Below are 15,570 nucleotides of genomic sequence, written 5' to 3' on the forward strand. Positions count from 1 at the left end.
GTGACACAGTCCATTCGAGAACTTCATGAAAGTCATGAGAGATGAAGACCCCCACACGCGTTGTTGTTCGGACATTCTTGGGGGGATTGGAGCAGCGCCGAGTAACAAATCTTAAGCTCATTGTTCTCTTTTTACACCCTCCCCTTCATGTGACAAGAGAGCAACACAAAGCTTCACTTTTGAGGGGGGAGGACAGAGGCAGAAAGGTTGTATTGATTTAGCCTCGGCGAAGTTTGGGGGGGGAAAATAGTTTTCGAGGGGAAAAGTCCACAGGTTGATGTGGTCTTCGGTCAACAACATGGCGGGGTACACCTTACCTGAGGGCTTCGACGACTTCGACATGTTCTTGTTCGGCTCGGCGCTCTTTGTCGGCGGTAAGTCGAAACGAGGAACTCTGTCGGTGCCGTCGTTCGGTCTCACCCGTGGTCCGTTCGACAGGCGTCCTCGGGTTCCTCCTGAACGCCGTCACCGTGGTCTCCTTCCTGCGCGTCCGGGAGCTGAGGACCCCCGGCAACTCCCTGGTCTTCAACTTGGCCCTGGCCGACCTGAGCCTCAACGTCAACGGACTCACGGCGGCCTACGCCAGCTACATCCGGTTCGGAAACCCCCAACACCAACACCTGATCGAACAGTTTGGTCGTAATTTGTACAAGTGATATTTCTTAACTAGACTAGTTCGGCGGACAAGCCTCTACAACAACAACAACAAATCTAGTTAGCTAGTACCACCACCTTCGAGGTTGACATTTTTTTTGGGCGGCAAACTTGACCTGTAATCACGTGATTGGGAGAATCAGGAAGCAGCCGCGAGCGGGACTGTTACAAATATCAAATCAACAAATATTTTGCATTACTCTGCGCTTTAAAATGGGGAAAGAAACAAACACATACAATTAAAATGTTTTGAACTCAAAAATAAAGTGAAAATCTTCTACATCTTGTAAACTAAAAGACACACTGCAAGGGATGTACCGCATTTGTTCAATTTGGATGTACTGTACAACCTGGACTACAATTAAATGCCACTTAAACCAGAACAGGGTCATTTTAGGCTTTCTTCTATTACGTTAAAAGCAAGTTGCGTGAACGATCCCGATGCCAGAAAAACAAAGCAAAACAATGCAAATCACTTCAGCGGATAAAATGAAGTGTTACTTGGATGCTACTTGAAGTCTGTACTCAGGAATCTAAAATTCTGTTAAGAAGATTAGCAGAGAAAATATGTTATGTCCATTCCCTTAACCCCCCCGCCCCAACCTTCCTGATATGTTTGGATGCGTGCGTCTTTGTCCGCCCCCTCCCTGCTTGTAGACATTGGCCTTTTGGCCAGAACGGCTGCGCCTATCACGGCTTCCAGGGCATGATTGCCGTCCTGGCATCCATCAGCTTCATGGCGACCATCGCTTGGGACCGCTATCACCAGTACTGCACCAGTGAGTTTAAAACTTGAAAAAAATGAACGCATCAACATGAAGACAGTCGGACAAGATTCAACACGAGAGCTGATCCAAAAGAAGCGAAAGTGGACATTTTTGATGCAGCTCTTGTATTGATCTAACATGTGTGTGTGGGGGGGGGGGGTTGTTCATAAGGAAAAAAAATGCAAACGATATTCAGACACGCTTTTGTAGTTACCGCTTCGTCACCACGCAGGACAGAAGCTCTTCTGGAGCACGTCCATCGCGATGAGCGCCATCATCTGGGTCCTGTCCATCTTCTGGGCTGCCGTCCCACTCATGGGCTGGGGCGTGTACGACTTTGAGCCCATGAGGACCTGCTGCACTCTGGACTACACCAGGGGTGACAGGTAGGAGAGACACACTTAGCAAAATGGGAACAGCGAGAGAGCATGAGGAAAAGGCGATGATCTTCTCTCGTTAGGGACTTTGTCACCTTCATGCTCACCCTGGTGCTGCTCTACTTGACCTTCCCGGCGCTCACCATGCTGTCGTGCTACAGCGCCATCAACAAATACTTCAAGAAGGTCCATCACCACCGGGTAAGCACGCCTGAAAGCGACGGTGCGCGCTTTGAAAGGCGGTTGCGCGACGGACCGTCAATTCCGATTTGGACTTGTTGCTTTTCAGTTCAACACCAGTTTGCCTTTGAGGGTGATGCTCATGTGCTGGGGTCCTTACGTGCTCATGTGCGTCTACGCCTGCTTCCAAAACGTCAAGATTATATCCCCTAAGCTGCGAATGGTGAGCCAATCGAATCCTCAAAGTTGACGGCCGGACATTCCGGCGGCCCTGGTAAAATGCGCGCGGGTTGCGCTTTCTTCCTCTGGAGGTGCTTCCGGTGGTGGCCAAGACCAACCCCATCTTCAACGCGCTGCTCTACTCCTTCGGCAACGAGTTCTACCGCGGAGGCGTGTGGTACTTCCTCACCGGGCAAAAGATAGCCGAGCCGGATCCCAAGAAGACCAAGTCGAAATAGGCGGAAAAGTTTACCTTTTTTGGGGGGGGGGGGGGGGGGGGTTAATCCATAAATAAATACTGTACATGAACTCGTGTGATTCATTGTAAGTTAAGCGACTGCCACCGACAACCGAACGGTCCCCGTTTGGTTTTATTGCTTTCACAAGTGAGAGGTTCCCTGAATGCACCTGGCTGATCAGCTTACCTAAGCAGGTCCAGAAACAAGCCACGAGCAGGCCGGTCGTCATACGAGCCAGAAGGCAACAGCGCCAGTGGAGAGGATGCCCCTTCAGGAACCTTTTAATCTGAAATGAGAACAAAATCGCTCCAATGTTCAAATCTAATGCGATTGTGTGCCTCCGTGATTCCCAACCCGCGTGATGTGACGTTAGGTGCCGCGCCAGACCAAAAGTCTCTGCTTATCCATCTATGCCGACGCGCATGCAAAATGGCGTGGCTGTCTCGTGTACCTAATTAAGTGGCCTTCAAATCCAAATCAAAAGCATCTTCCGAGAGTGCGCAAAGCAAAACCTTTCAATTAGGAACGCTCCAATAAGCCGTCAAAACAGCTTTCAAATATTACATTAGCGCTAAAATAATCCTCGTAGGGAGTTGGCCCGGCGCGCGGTGAGATTAGCGTGCGGCATTCTTGGAACACTTTCGCAAAGCGAGCGGCTGAACTTGTGATCCAATTCGGTCCCGAGCCCGGGTTAGAAGCAGCGCTTAAGAACGCAACGAGGAATCAAAGGAGGACACCTTGTCATGGACAGATATAGCCGGGCTGCAAACACGGACGTGTCGAGTACGCGGACGGATGACGGTACCAGTCTCTGAGCGTCATGCTACAGGGAACAAAAAGGTGTCAAAGGTCAAATGACGTCAGAGTCTGCAGGTTGGATCGGTTGACAAGAGATTATGCAACTCTACTGCTCCCGGAGTCACCGTGGGGACTTTTCTTGAAAGCCTTTGCAAAACGGCTAAGAGGACAAAGGGATTCCCAAAGCTCCCGTTGCCTTGTATGAACTCGACAGTTGAACACATTCCACCACTACGTACGCATTGAATGTTTTGTACAATACGGTCCATCATATTCATGTTTTTTTTTTTGCTTTCGTCTCAAATTAAAAATCCATCAATATAAACATTTGGAACATCGCCTTGCCTTGCTTGCAAAAATGATGGAACGTTTTGAGTACTGCGCCGCGTGTTTCCACGTCAGGTCTTTGCTGCCCTCTACTGGCTCAAAACGAATGATTTCTAACTACGATGGGCATTTGCCATTTTATGCCACAAGGTGGCGCCAGTGTCACGTTCGAGAAACGTAACTTGCCCGGAAAGGTCGGGCTTGCGTTCTCTTTTGGATGGGAGACGAGATCTTTGTGGCATTTCAGTTTGAGTCAAACGGATCCTTATTGAAAATGTCACATTTTATATTCAGCTCGTCATACTTTTCAGCGATATAAAAAGGCCGATCGCTCGCTCGCTCGGATAAGCACAGGACAGGATCGCAATGGGAAAAAAAGATCACATTTTTACTTTCGTACAATTCAAAGTCTACTTTTTGGTTTTACTTACGGAGTAGAATCGAAACTTTTTGGAGACACGAGTAGGCCTCCCCGTACTGAAGACAGATGCGTTCATCATCGGATGGTTGGCGTCAAGTGCAGAGTGTGATGAATCACTGGAGAGAAAAAAAATAGTTGGGTGAACTCAACATTCAAAGGCAACACACATTTCAAGTCGGGCGAATCAAAAGACGTTTTGCCGTTGGGGAAATTGGGTTACCGGTACATTACAACGTCAAGAATTACTACCCCCCCCCCCCCGCCCCCCCAATCCCAAAATCCAATTTGCGATCTTTACAGTGTACTAAATATTTTCCCTTTCCCGGGGCGATATGGGATGATGCCCCCGCATCGCGTCTCTCATTGGCTGAAGTGAGCGCCGCCAGGATAGGAAATTAGCATAAAGGGGCCAAAGTGCTGACCGGGTCCACTAGGCGCAGATGTCACATTGGTGTGAGGAAGAGGAGGAACGGGGGCGGGTGGGAGAAGCGTGAGGAGGGGGACCAAAAAAAAAAAGAAAAAAAAGAGAAGCGGGTTAACGCGCACCAATGGCCACGGAGGAGGCAGCAGCGACGCCGTCAGAGCCGAGCGCTCAAGTGCCACAGGTGAGGATGGAAGACTCGACGCGTCCTCGGCGGCGCCAGCAAGCTGCAGCCAAGACGGCCGCGTGAACAGGGGGGAACGGGCGCCGAGAAGCATGGAGGGGCGTGCGTAACTTTCCTCCCCTTTGACGCACAAGGCGAGGGGGGCTCGGCGTTGCGCGCACAGTCTGAGCCCGAGAGTCGAAGAAAGCGGCACGTCGCGATGAACGCCGACGGCGGATCGTCCGGGCTGGCCAGGTCGGCCGCGGTCAAGCTGTCCGAGATGGGCGCGCGCACCAAGCAGCTGGGCACGGCCATGCGGGACCCGCAGCGGCAGCGGCGCGTCATCCTGGTGATCGTGTGCGTGGCGCTGCTGCTGGACAACATGCTCTACATGGTGATCGTGCCCATCATCCCGGACTACCTGGCCGACCTGGAGAACGAGCAGTCGGAGCCGCGGGCCAACGGCAGCGGCAACGACACCGGCGCGCGCGGCGGGTCCGCCAACCTGGACGTGCAAATCGGGGTCCTGTTCGCGTCCAAAGCCATCCTGCAGCTGCTGGTCAACCCCCTGAGCGGCACCTTCATCGACCGCGTGGGCTACGACATCCCGCTGCTGATCGGGCTGAGCGTCATGTTCCTCTCCACGTGCATCTTCGCCTTCGGCGAGAACTACGCCACGCTGTTCGCCGCCAGGAGCCTGCAGGGCCTGGGCTCGGCGTTCGCCGACACGTCGGGCCTGGCCATGATCGCCGACAAGTACACGGAGGAGGCCGAGCGCAGCCGGGCGCTGGGCATCGCGCTGGCCTTCATCTCCTTCGGCAGCCTGGCGGCGCCTCCCTTCGGCGGGGTCCTGTACGAGTTCGCCGGCAAGCGGGTGCCCTTCCTGGTGCTCGCCTTCGTGTGCCTGGCGGACGGCTTCCTGTTCCTGGCCCTGCTGCGGCCCTTCTCCAACAGGACTCGCGAGAACATGCCGGTCGGCACGCCCATCCACCGGCTCATGGTCGACCCGTACATCGCGGTGGTGGCCGGCGCGCTGACGGTGTGCAACATCCCGCTGGCCTTCCTGGAGCCCACCATCGCCAAGTGGATGGAGAGCACCATGCACTCCACGCGGTGGCAGGTGGGCCTGACCTGGCTGCCCGCCTTCTTCCCGCACGTGCTCGGCGTCTACGTCACCGTGCGGCTGGCGGCGCGTCACCCCAACCTGCAGTGGTTCTACGGCGCGCTGGGCTTGGTCATCATCGGCGCCAGCTCGTGCACGGTGCCGGCCTGCAAGAGCTTCGGCCAGCTGGTGGCCCCGCTGTGCGGCATCTGCTTCGGCATCGCGCTGGTGGACACGGCGCTGCTGCCCACGCTCGCCTTCCTGGTGGACGTGCGCCACGTCTCCGTCTACGGCAGCGTGTACGCCATCGCGGACATCTCCTACTCGGTGGCGTACGCCATGGGCCCCGTGGTGGCGGGCCAGATCGTGCACAGCCGGGGCTTCGTCCAGCTCAACCTGGGCATGGGCCTGGTCAACGTGCTGTACGCGCCCGCGCTGCTGCTGCTGCGCAACGTCTGCCGCATGAGGCCGTCCTACTCGGAGAGGGACACCCTGCTGGACGAGCCCCCGCAGGGGCTGTACGACGCCATCCGCCTGGAGGAGAGGCGGGCCGACAAGAGCGAGAAGCGCAGCAAGAAAAGGGGCCACGGCGACGAGGGCGCCTGCGGCCCGCCGGACGAGAACGGCTTCGACGCCTTCGACGCCTTCGAAGCGCGGCGCTCGCAGTCCGACGAGTTCACTTGAACTAAGTCGTCGGACCCCCCGCCCCCCTTCCCGCTTCCCCGTGTCTCAGTCAAAGTTATGTGCACTATAAAAAACTAACAAAAAAAAAACAACAACCTCCCAATCACCATAATAACAATTGTGTGCGTGTGACCGTTTTTCTTTCATCATCTTTGTAATTTCATTCCGTTTGATTCTCGTGGGGGGAAAAAAACTATTGCTAATTGTGGGACCAAATATAAACAGCACACGTCCACGAGCACAAAAAAAGCCCATCTATTTTTATGTGTTTTTGTTTTGACTTATTTGAGTACATTGTTGGTGAGATTAATTTCTTTTCTTCCTTGTCGTTGGGAAAAATTCAATGTATCAGCACAACCGGATTTGTACAAATGTGGAGAAAATGAACTGCACAAGGTAAAAAAAAAAATACGCGAGCACAAAAAAAAAAGCTCAAGTGGCTGTGAGTGTGTGTGTGTGTCAGTCTGCAGCATTTTGTCAAGACGAGTCCGATCTCCTGAAGACAAGTCCATCTGTGTGTTCATTTATTGACTGTGAGTTGAATAAATCTGTTTGGATGTGTGAGACCAGCTGTGGCGTCTTTTCTTATCGATTCATAGTTGGGTCATTTTTTTTTTTTGTTGGATCCAATTGCTTTATTAGCCTCATCTCAATGAAAGATGCACGTGGGAAAACTTTGCGCACACATTGCTTGGTCGCTAACCCGTTTTTAATGGGAGGTGGAGGTGTGCAGAAGATAACAACTTCCGATCTCGTAGCTTGCATTCATACGAGAATTTAACCTTCGGATGTTGAGGAGGGAGACGAGTTTGGGATGGTGGGGGCTAAAATAATCTGCCTCACAAATAGATTTCGATGGGAGGAGTTTCATGCCTCCGGTACGGAGGGTGGAGAGAGGGTATAGGTGGAGTCCTGCGGCACACCTTCCTTCGGCATCTTTTTCCACGTGGAGCCTCGCAGGGCCAGCGTGCACAAGGACGCCGACGAGCCCGGGTCCAGCCGCCCCCACTTTTGCCCTCTCCTCCTCCTCATCTCCCTCCACTTCCGAGCAGGGGACTTGTCTTGAGATGGGATACGGCGGCATGGATGCGGGGGTCTCGCTGATCTCGCTCCCCTGAATAGGTATGGTCACTTTTGATTATGTTCAGAGAAATGATTCCGTTTTATAATGTACCATTTTTAAGTTGTTCCCCCCCACCCCCTCAACGACATTTCTTTGGATGACTATGGAATTGGCATGATGGGCCCGATTAAACCCTCTTGTGGGCCATCTGTGACCCCCGATCCGAAGGTTTTTCGGCAACGCTCTCAAGGAAAGAAAGTGGATGGCGCATGCAAATGATTTCCTTTTGAAGTGCATTTATTTGTCGTAACAAACTAGAAGGAAGCTGCCTTTTTTTTTTTTTTTTTAAACCAAAAGCGCATGCTCTCACCATCTTTCGACATGTTCCTCTCTTTTGCCTTTGTACGCCGCGCACAGCCGACGGCCTCAACGTTTGCCCCGACCGCTCCCGACGGTCGAAGATGTCTCGTTCAGAGAGCAAGGCGGCCGCAGCGGGCCCGCAGGTATGCTTACGTTGGACAATTGGATTCCTTTTCCGTTTTAAGTTTCACGTGTCGCACGCCTCAGAAGCGTCAGCGCTCGGGAGAGCGCCTGCAACCTATCATGCAAATACTCATTGGGAAGGGCTCACTTTCACTTGAATTGGCCCCAAAATGATTTGTTTGCAATGTACACTAACTTTGTTCTGCTGTCGAAGCCTGCGACGGATAACAACAAGCGGGGCAATTGAAAATGTGATTTTATTTTTTCCACATATTAAAAAAAGTTCCGGGGCTCAATTTAATTCTCTCTCTGTAAAACATCTTTCTGGTGCTAAGTAAAGTATTGCTGAGAAACAAAATCATACCTTGAAAACATTCAAACTAAGAATTATTATCTTTGTTTTGGAGGGTGCAGGTGTACCTAATGATTTGACCAGTGGTCGCACTCTCATGCTGGTTGCTTGGTTAATAATGGGGGGGGGGGGGGGGGGAGTACCAATTTAACTTGAGGAATTCAACGCAAGGGTCAGGCTTAACAGCTGGTCGCCCACGGCAACCGCATGCAAATGATCAAACGTCAGGCAGAAAAGATCATTCATTTGCATTTGTTTTTCTTTTCTTTTTAAAGAGCATATTCGTATTCCCTAAAGGGTGTCGGAATTTATCGCCTAATGGGCCTCGAGGCATTAAGAATGAATTATTAAGCGTCTAATAATGACGGCGTCTCTTCCTCATCCGTCTCGGCAATGAAGACTCGCTACAAGAAGGGTCTGCGAGGGTGATGACATTGCGCAGCTGTCGGACTGTCATCAAAGCGGCGGTGGGTGCTTTTTCCCGTCCCATTTTCATCAGGGCTTGCCCAAGGTTCCCGTGCCCCCCCTGAAGCAAACGCTGGACACCTACCTCAAGTGCGTGCGGCATCTGGTGACGGACGAGCAGTTCCGCAAGACCGAGGCCATCGTGGAGAAGTTTGGAGCGCCCGGTGGCCTTGGCCAAGTTCTGCAGAAGAAGCTCCTGGAGAGGAGGGACAAGATGGAAAATTGGGTATGCAATGAGGGATGGGACAAAATGGAGACATCACAACGGAGAGCTCGGTTGGGGTTTTTTTTGGTTTAACGATACAGTCGCATCATGACAGATGGCCACTTACTCGGTGTCAACTTAAAACAGATGAAATCTTCAACATCGATCATGTTTGCTGGGGCCAGCGGCTGAGATGAGCCGCTTTGGTACCCTTTGATGCTTGACTTTTCGGTCCTGAAAACACAAGAAACATTTCATCTGAAAAATTAACCAATGGCACAGATGGACTCTCACCGTACCGCTTTTATTTTGAATTTGGGCATCCGCTCAAGAGCTGCGTTCACCTCTGCGTTGGTCCGTAGCAGCCGGCCTCCGTTTTGAAGTTCTCCATTTCGCAGGGGTGAGTTGAACGTGCTCTCCCAAATTGTGGCCCAAAATGGGAGATTCATGTAACGAGACTGAAAAAGGACAAGTAAGTAGGATTTATTTGTTGTCGCTGCCTCAATACCTCTTCGGAGACTGCGGGTGACGGGTGGCAACTCAGCCTTCTCGGCGATATCCATCACGGCGCCTACTGTGGCCGGGCAGCAGCAGCAACCCACGCGCTTTTCACATCCAGCACAAATGCCCCGTAATGGGCTTTTTACTCCACTGCACTTTAACTTCCACTCTGAACGTAATCCCTCAAGTCCCCCCCCCGCCCCCATCATCTTTTCCATGTTAAATCCCGCAGGTGTACGACTACTGGCTGGAGGACATGTACCTGAGCAACAGGTTGGCCCTCCCGGTCAACTCCAGTCCCGCCATGGTGTTTCCTAAGCAGACGTTTCAAGATCAGAAGGATGCTTTGAGGTAGGCGAGACGCGGCTTTGTAGCCACTTTTTGGCCCCCCCATAGAACCACTTTCAAAACATCCAAAAAGACAATACTCTTGGCAATCCGACCCGAGTGTGGATTTCAAAAGGCCGAGCGATGGAGAACCCCATTTGGTGAACTTTCGACAGCTTTGATGCACTAAGTGAATATTTCCAGAGCGCCGCGAGCGGCCGCTAGCATCTGCCGCCGCCGCCGCTCGTTTAATTGGGAGTGACACGGCCAAGCTCCCCAATCGAGCCCGCCGGTCAGGCCTCATTGAGGGGCGTGGCGCTCAGCGGACGCCCTCTTCGCACCGATCTCGTAGGGGAAGACGAATGGCTTGCGTGATGGCGGCTGACAAGGCCGCGCGTTCCCCCCCCCCCCCGCTTGCCCGTGTCGCCCACTCGCATCAACGCAGACGCGCACACGAGCGCTCTGCTCTCTCTGTGCAGGCCGGTAATTTGCACTAAGGTGATTACCGGCGGCCCTTAAAGAGACGGCAGTGCACCTCGCTCGCATCGTGACCGCTAGCCAGAACCCTAAACGCTCTCATTCGGACTCATTTCAGATATGCCGCGCGCCTCGTCGGAGGCGTGTTGGAGTACAAGGCCCTGATTGATACGTGAGTACGCCGTGAGGAAACCATCGAGTCGGCCTCAAGACGAGCGCTTGCTACTCTCTCTCTCTCGCTCTCAGGGGGGCGCTCCCTGTGGAGTTCGCCCGAGGCCAGCTGGCCGGCACCCCTCTGTGCATGGAGCAGTACGGCCGACTGTTTACCTCGTACCGCTACCCGGGTCTGAAGACGGACGCGCTGGCGGTCCGCAAGAACGCGGCCCCCGCGGCATCCGAGCACATCATCGTGGCGTGCAAGAACCAGGTCAGGGCGCCGACCCACGGATGCATCAACGTGCACGCACGCGTAAAACCCGACATCGGAACGCCCCACGAACACAGCGTAGGGGGGGGGGGGCTGAACGATTGATAATGAACACAACGTTGGCGCGTCACGGCTGGCTGCAGAGCTAATGAATTGATGACACCCTCAACGTTGTTCCTCTCGCGTTAACTGGGCGCCATTAAACGAGTTTCGATTCTCGCTTGTGAGCGGGGGAAGTGGGCCTTTCTCAACAAATTGTGCCCAGTCAGCCGCTTTTCCCTCGTAAAGTTGGGGTGGCCTGACTCTTTGAGAGCAAATTTCTCCTCAGAATCAGAATCACTATTCCATCTGCGGCTTCGTCGCTTGAGTCGCGTCATGACGCAGCCGGACGCATCTCCTTTGGCCGTCCTTGAAAGTACGAGGCGACAAAGTGAGATGGGCTCAGAACGGCTTGATTTCTGTCGTCCATGTTTGTGGCGGCAGTTTTTCGCACTGGACGTCGTCGTCGATGGCGAGCCGCTGAGTGAGGCGGACATCTTGTCCCAACTGGAGAAAACCGCGTCAATGGCGGGGAACGCCGAAGAGCGGTTTCCGCCTTTTGGTCTCTTGACATCGGATGGCCGAACAGAATGGGCACGAGCCTGGGATATTCTGGCAAAAGGTGCACACCGCCCCCCCTCCCTCCTCATTCAGCGCCATTGAGACAGGCGATAACCGACACGTCTCTCTTCCAGATCAAACCAACACAGACTCTCTGGCGCTGATAGAAAGCTGCCTGTGCGTGTTGTGCCTGGACGAGGCCAGCGGGAACAGGGCCACGGACAGCGAGCGGGCCCTGCTCATGCTGCACGGCGGCGGCTGGGAAAAGAACGGCGCCAACCGCTGGTATGACAAGTCAATGCAGGTCAGGCCAACGACAGCCGCGCCATCCGCCCGCGACGTTGACGAGCCGGGCTCAAGGCTGCGCCCCGCCTTGTAGTTTGTCGTAGGAATGGACGGAATATGCGGAGCCGTGTGCGAGCATTCCGCCTTTGAGGGGGTCGTTCTGGTGCAATGTTCAGAGCACCTGACTAAGCACATGTAAGCAAAATATCGCTACTGCGCCAAATCTGGAGAAGAAATCCAGGTTTCGCTCTCGCCAACAGAGCCGCCGGGACCGCCGCGGAGGCCGCGAAGCCGCCAGCCAGTGGCCGAAAGCTTCCGGCCCCAAGGAGACTCCGGTGGAAATCTAACGCCCAAATCCAGGGACTCTTTGCGGGATCCAAAGAGCGACTGCAGAGGTAAGGTCTGGGCGAAGCTTCTGTGTCCGCAGGTTTGGCACAGCGCGTCTTGTGGTTTTTTTTCCTCCAGGCTGGTGAAGAATCTGGACATGGACGTTTTCACCTTCAAAGGTTACGGAAAAGAATTTATCAAGAAGCAAAAAATGAGTCCGGACGCATTTGTACAAGTGGCCCTCCAGCTGGCATTTTTCAAGTAAGGAATCCCCCCTCCGGCGCAATTAGCCGCCGCCGACATTGCGACGGCTGCGCGCATCTTGTGCTCAGGTGCAGCGGGAAGCTGGTTTCCACCTACGAGAGCGCCTCCATCAGGCGTTTCCGGGACGGACGGGTGGATAACATTCGCTCGGCAACTGCCGAAGCCTTGGCTTTTGTCAAGTCCATGACGGACGAGAGGAGCCCTCACACGGTGGGCGAGCCCCCCCGCCCCTGCTTTTTTTACCCGTGACTGGTCTGTGTTTTTCGTTTTCCTCGCAGGAAACGGAAAAAATGAAACGACTGAGGGATGCAATAAGTGCCCAGACCGACTACACGATTGCAGTAAGTGAGACGACGCTAAGAATCGTCACAAAATCACGGGCCGCGTTGGGAATCTTGGCACGGAGTTCCGAACGCTGCCTTCATGGAGTGACGCTAGGAAAAAAGAGAAATCTCGGGTTCCAGATTGACACCGAAGACTCAAGCCTCAATTTGAAACTTCACGATCTGTTGTTAAGGCGATTACAGGAATGGCAATCGACAATCATCTCCTGGGACTGCTGAAGAGCGCCCAGGAACTCAACATGGAGCGTCCGGAGATCTTTTGCGACGAAACCTTCCTGGCTAGTAACCGATTCATCCTGTCCACCAGTCAGGTATGGTCATCTCTTTGCATAAGGTGGAATATTTTCAGGGTCGAGTGTACGTCAAGGCAAGCGCTTCACTTACCCGTCTTGTGGTCTTCAGGTGCCGACCGCGGTGGAAATGTTCTGTTGTTACGGTCCGGTGGTGCCCAACGGCTACGGCGCCTGCTACAACCCACAGCCGGACCACATCGTCTTCTGCGTGTCCAGTTTCTGGGAAAGCACACAAACCAGCTCGGCCGTTTTTGTCAAAGCCCTGAACGAGGGCCTGCTGGAAATCGGGGACCTGTGCGATGCTTCCGCAACCGCCGCTGCCACCAAGATGGCCGCCGGTGGCCAGGGAGGGCAGCGAGCCTCACGGACGGGGGGCGGGGCCGTGTTGCTCAAGTGATGTCTAAAAAAACAAACCAAAACAAAGACATTTTAGCCTTGTCAGGATGGATCTTGCTTTTCTGTGCAATTGAGCTCATTTCACCACATTCCAGCCACAGTCTTAGCATAGTCGTGTTGTACGTACAGTAGCGGCGGCCATCTCTGCCTTTTCAGGCGCCGACCTTGTTTTTGTGCATACAATGATAGATTATTGCTATTTATATACCAATCAATGAAAACTCAAAGGCATGCCGATTCCAATAGAGGAGCCGCCGTTTTTAGGTCCGAAGCTTCTAATGTGCAATATATTAGTGTACCGGTATGCAGGAGAAAAAAAAAATGGCGCCTTAAGTGATGCAAAATGTACTTTACAATATCTTCCAGCTACATGGCGTAAACTAAAGAATGTCCCGTTTGTGTTGGTGTGCAGTGCATCCAGAAAATAACAATCCCAAAGTGTGATGTTGCAACGTATAGAAACAGAGCACTATATCGAGCCAGTGACAGGTCACGAGTCAGTCCTTCAATGTTATGTCAGAAAATATTTTAGTCCGATAAGAAATATTTATTTATCTGTGAGCAAGGTGCATTGTGTTGTCGCGAACATGGGTGGGCTTGTCGCCCGCGTGCACTCTTCCCCCATTGTGGACAAATAAAGGATCATGATATGGTCAACAACAAGGGACTATTGCATTCTACCAAACGCGTCGTCGGCGTTTAATTGCCCAATTCGGCCCCCAAAAAGTCCGCAACCTTCAGGTTGCATCATCCCAATGGATTCATTCAACGATCCATAATTGTCGTCGTCATCGCAGCGCACGCCGTCTTTCATCACTCAAGCCATAAAACAAACGCCAAAAGCAGGCTGCTTGAAAGTGGATTTGCATCAAAGGAGCCAATTCATCAGAGCGAGCACAACGCGCAGTCCAACGCTTCGAAGACGCCGTTGCATTTCGCAGGGGACAAATGACTCCATCGTACACTCGGCGAGCATTCAAGCGCCTATTTCCCGACGCCTGCTTGGGGGGGGGGGGGGGGGGGGCGTGACAGCGCCCTCGGCTTCCGTGGGGGACGCAAAAGAAAGACTTCATGTCTGATCATGCAGAAAACCTCCCGCAGAAAAGAAGGCATCAAAAAAAAAAAAAAAAAAGATCCTTGGCTTGAATGACTTTTGCGGTCAACGTTCGCTTCGGGTGGACTTCCTCTTTTGGTCACCAACAAATTGTCGATTGAACCACGGGAGTCTCGTCCGGTCCCATCGTCATTATATTGAAGGGACCCGAGGGGTAAACATTGGCCGGCGGCTGTGCACCTTTTGAGTTTATTGACAGAGCGCCGGCCCGGCTCCTCGAAAGCCAACGCCGACGGTGACAATTGGGCAGTGGCGCTTGACGTGCGGATCGATAGCGGATGCCCACCTGGAGACCCTCGACACCAAGCGGCGCAGGTGGAGCCTTGAAGGCTGACCACTATTGACTGAAAAGGCCCCCCTGGAGACCTGTTTGTGTCCAGGAAGAAAAAGGAATAAAAGGAATAGGCGGCCAAAATGTGCAGCAAACCTCAACATGTTCACTTTAACACCTTGAAATGGACACAACTGGGAGGGGGGGGGGTGAGACAGAACGGGAGCTTTTTATACAAAGAGAAGAAGATGGTTCCATCTACCGTCTTGAAACCACACAGGGTAGACTATCAAGGCATCCTGGAGCCAAGTCCACGTGTCAGAAAATGAGTTCACGGCTACTCACCCCCCCCCCCCCCCCCACGACACACATACAAACAATCAGCATATTGATATAAACGGCTATGAATAAAACTGAACCTTAATGACATCCAGAAGAGGCCAGCGAGCGGACGACACGGCTCCCTTTTGAAAAGTTGACATTTTGCCTCCCAAAATGTCCTCCTTGTCTTGTTTCTCCGATATTGACATTTCGGAGGGAATTCATCGCAAGCGCCACCGCTCTCATTGTTGCAAGCATTCAAAATTAGGGCCCAATCCAACGTATATTATGAGGATGACTGTTTTCACTCACAAAGGAAGTATGATAATAGCCACCCTGGCATTTATCGGGCGGCGGGGAGGGCTCCATTTAGAAACCATCTTGAAAACTAACTGGGGGAGAAGCGGGGCCCCCCCATTAAAGGAGAGGTGAGAGCCCCCCCCCACTCCCTGAAAGCGTGATACTTTTTGGGCGCCGCACTACTGTAAAACGGAGCAACTTGTTGGCACCCCCATGATTCATTCTGTAATCGGTGGATCAATAACCAATTTTAAGATGAGGATCCAGATTGCGGTGGCCATATTTCGCCACGCGGCGTAAATCTCGACCGCGACGTTCCGGGCTGCCGCGGCCGCCGCTCTCGGGAATGATTTATGGCCCCGTGGTCCCGCGACACGTCACGCCTTGCCCGGGGCTCATTTAA

General features: G+C 53.1%; 3 protein-coding genes and 1 long non-coding RNA gene across 5 annotated transcripts; 3 read left to right on the top strand and 1 right to left on the bottom strand.

The window, feature by feature from the left end:
* The first annotated feature begins 61 nt into the window (after positions 1–61).
* On the top strand, positions 62–2,494 carry rgrb (retinal G protein coupled receptor b). The gene is made up of 7 exons (XM_052069490.1): positions 62–374; positions 439–595; positions 1,312–1,433; positions 1,654–1,807; positions 1,882–1,999; positions 2,088–2,201; positions 2,290–2,494. The coding sequence occupies exons 1-7, from the start codon at positions 278–280 to the stop codon at positions 2,434–2,436; spliced, it is 909 nt and encodes a 302-aa protein (XP_051925450.1). The 5' UTR covers positions 62–277; the 3' UTR covers positions 2,437–2,494.
* LOC127603343 (uncharacterized) lies at positions 1,639–13,168 on the bottom strand. Of its 2 annotated transcripts, XR_007963028.1 has the most exons (7): positions 12,857–13,168; positions 9,265–9,378; positions 9,048–9,154; positions 8,801–8,911; positions 3,993–4,098; positions 2,623–2,722; positions 1,639–2,009 (listed from the first exon to the last, which is right to left on the bottom strand). It is a non-coding gene; the product is annotated as an uncharacterized LOC127603343 (long non-coding RNA). The 2 variants fall into 2 exon arrangements; XR_007963027.1 differs by lacking the exon at positions 12,857–13,168 and having other exon boundaries at positions 9,265–10,510.
* slc18a3b (solute carrier family 18 member 3b) lies at positions 4,500–6,916 on the top strand. Its single transcript, XM_052069416.1, has one exon. The coding sequence runs from the start codon at positions 4,787–4,789 to the stop codon at positions 6,350–6,352; it is 1,566 nt and encodes a 521-aa protein (XP_051925376.1). The 5' UTR covers positions 4,500–4,786; the 3' UTR covers positions 6,353–6,916.
* LOC127603254 (choline O-acetyltransferase-like) lies at positions 7,329–13,824 on the top strand. Its single transcript, XM_052069401.1, has 15 exons — positions 7,329–7,474; positions 7,833–7,918; positions 8,750–8,941; positions 9,654–9,772; positions 10,344–10,397; positions 10,472–10,652; positions 11,136–11,313; positions 11,387–11,556; positions 11,632–11,732; positions 11,798–11,932; positions 12,003–12,125; positions 12,197–12,338; positions 12,407–12,469; positions 12,646–12,783; positions 12,875–13,824. Exons 2-15 carry the CDS (start codon positions 7,877–7,879, stop codon positions 13,160–13,162), a joined length of 1,926 nt encoding a protein of 641 aa, XP_051925361.1. The 5' UTR covers positions 7,329–7,474; positions 7,833–7,876; the 3' UTR covers positions 13,163–13,824.
* The last annotated feature ends 1,746 nt before the right edge of the window (positions 13,825–15,570 follow it).

Source organism: Hippocampus zosterae, chromosome 7 (assembly GCF_025434085.1).
Source record: "Hippocampus zosterae strain Florida chromosome 7, ASM2543408v3, whole genome shotgun sequence".
NCBI classification, from domain to species: Eukaryota; Metazoa; Chordata; class Actinopteri; order Syngnathiformes; family Syngnathidae; genus Hippocampus; species Hippocampus zosterae.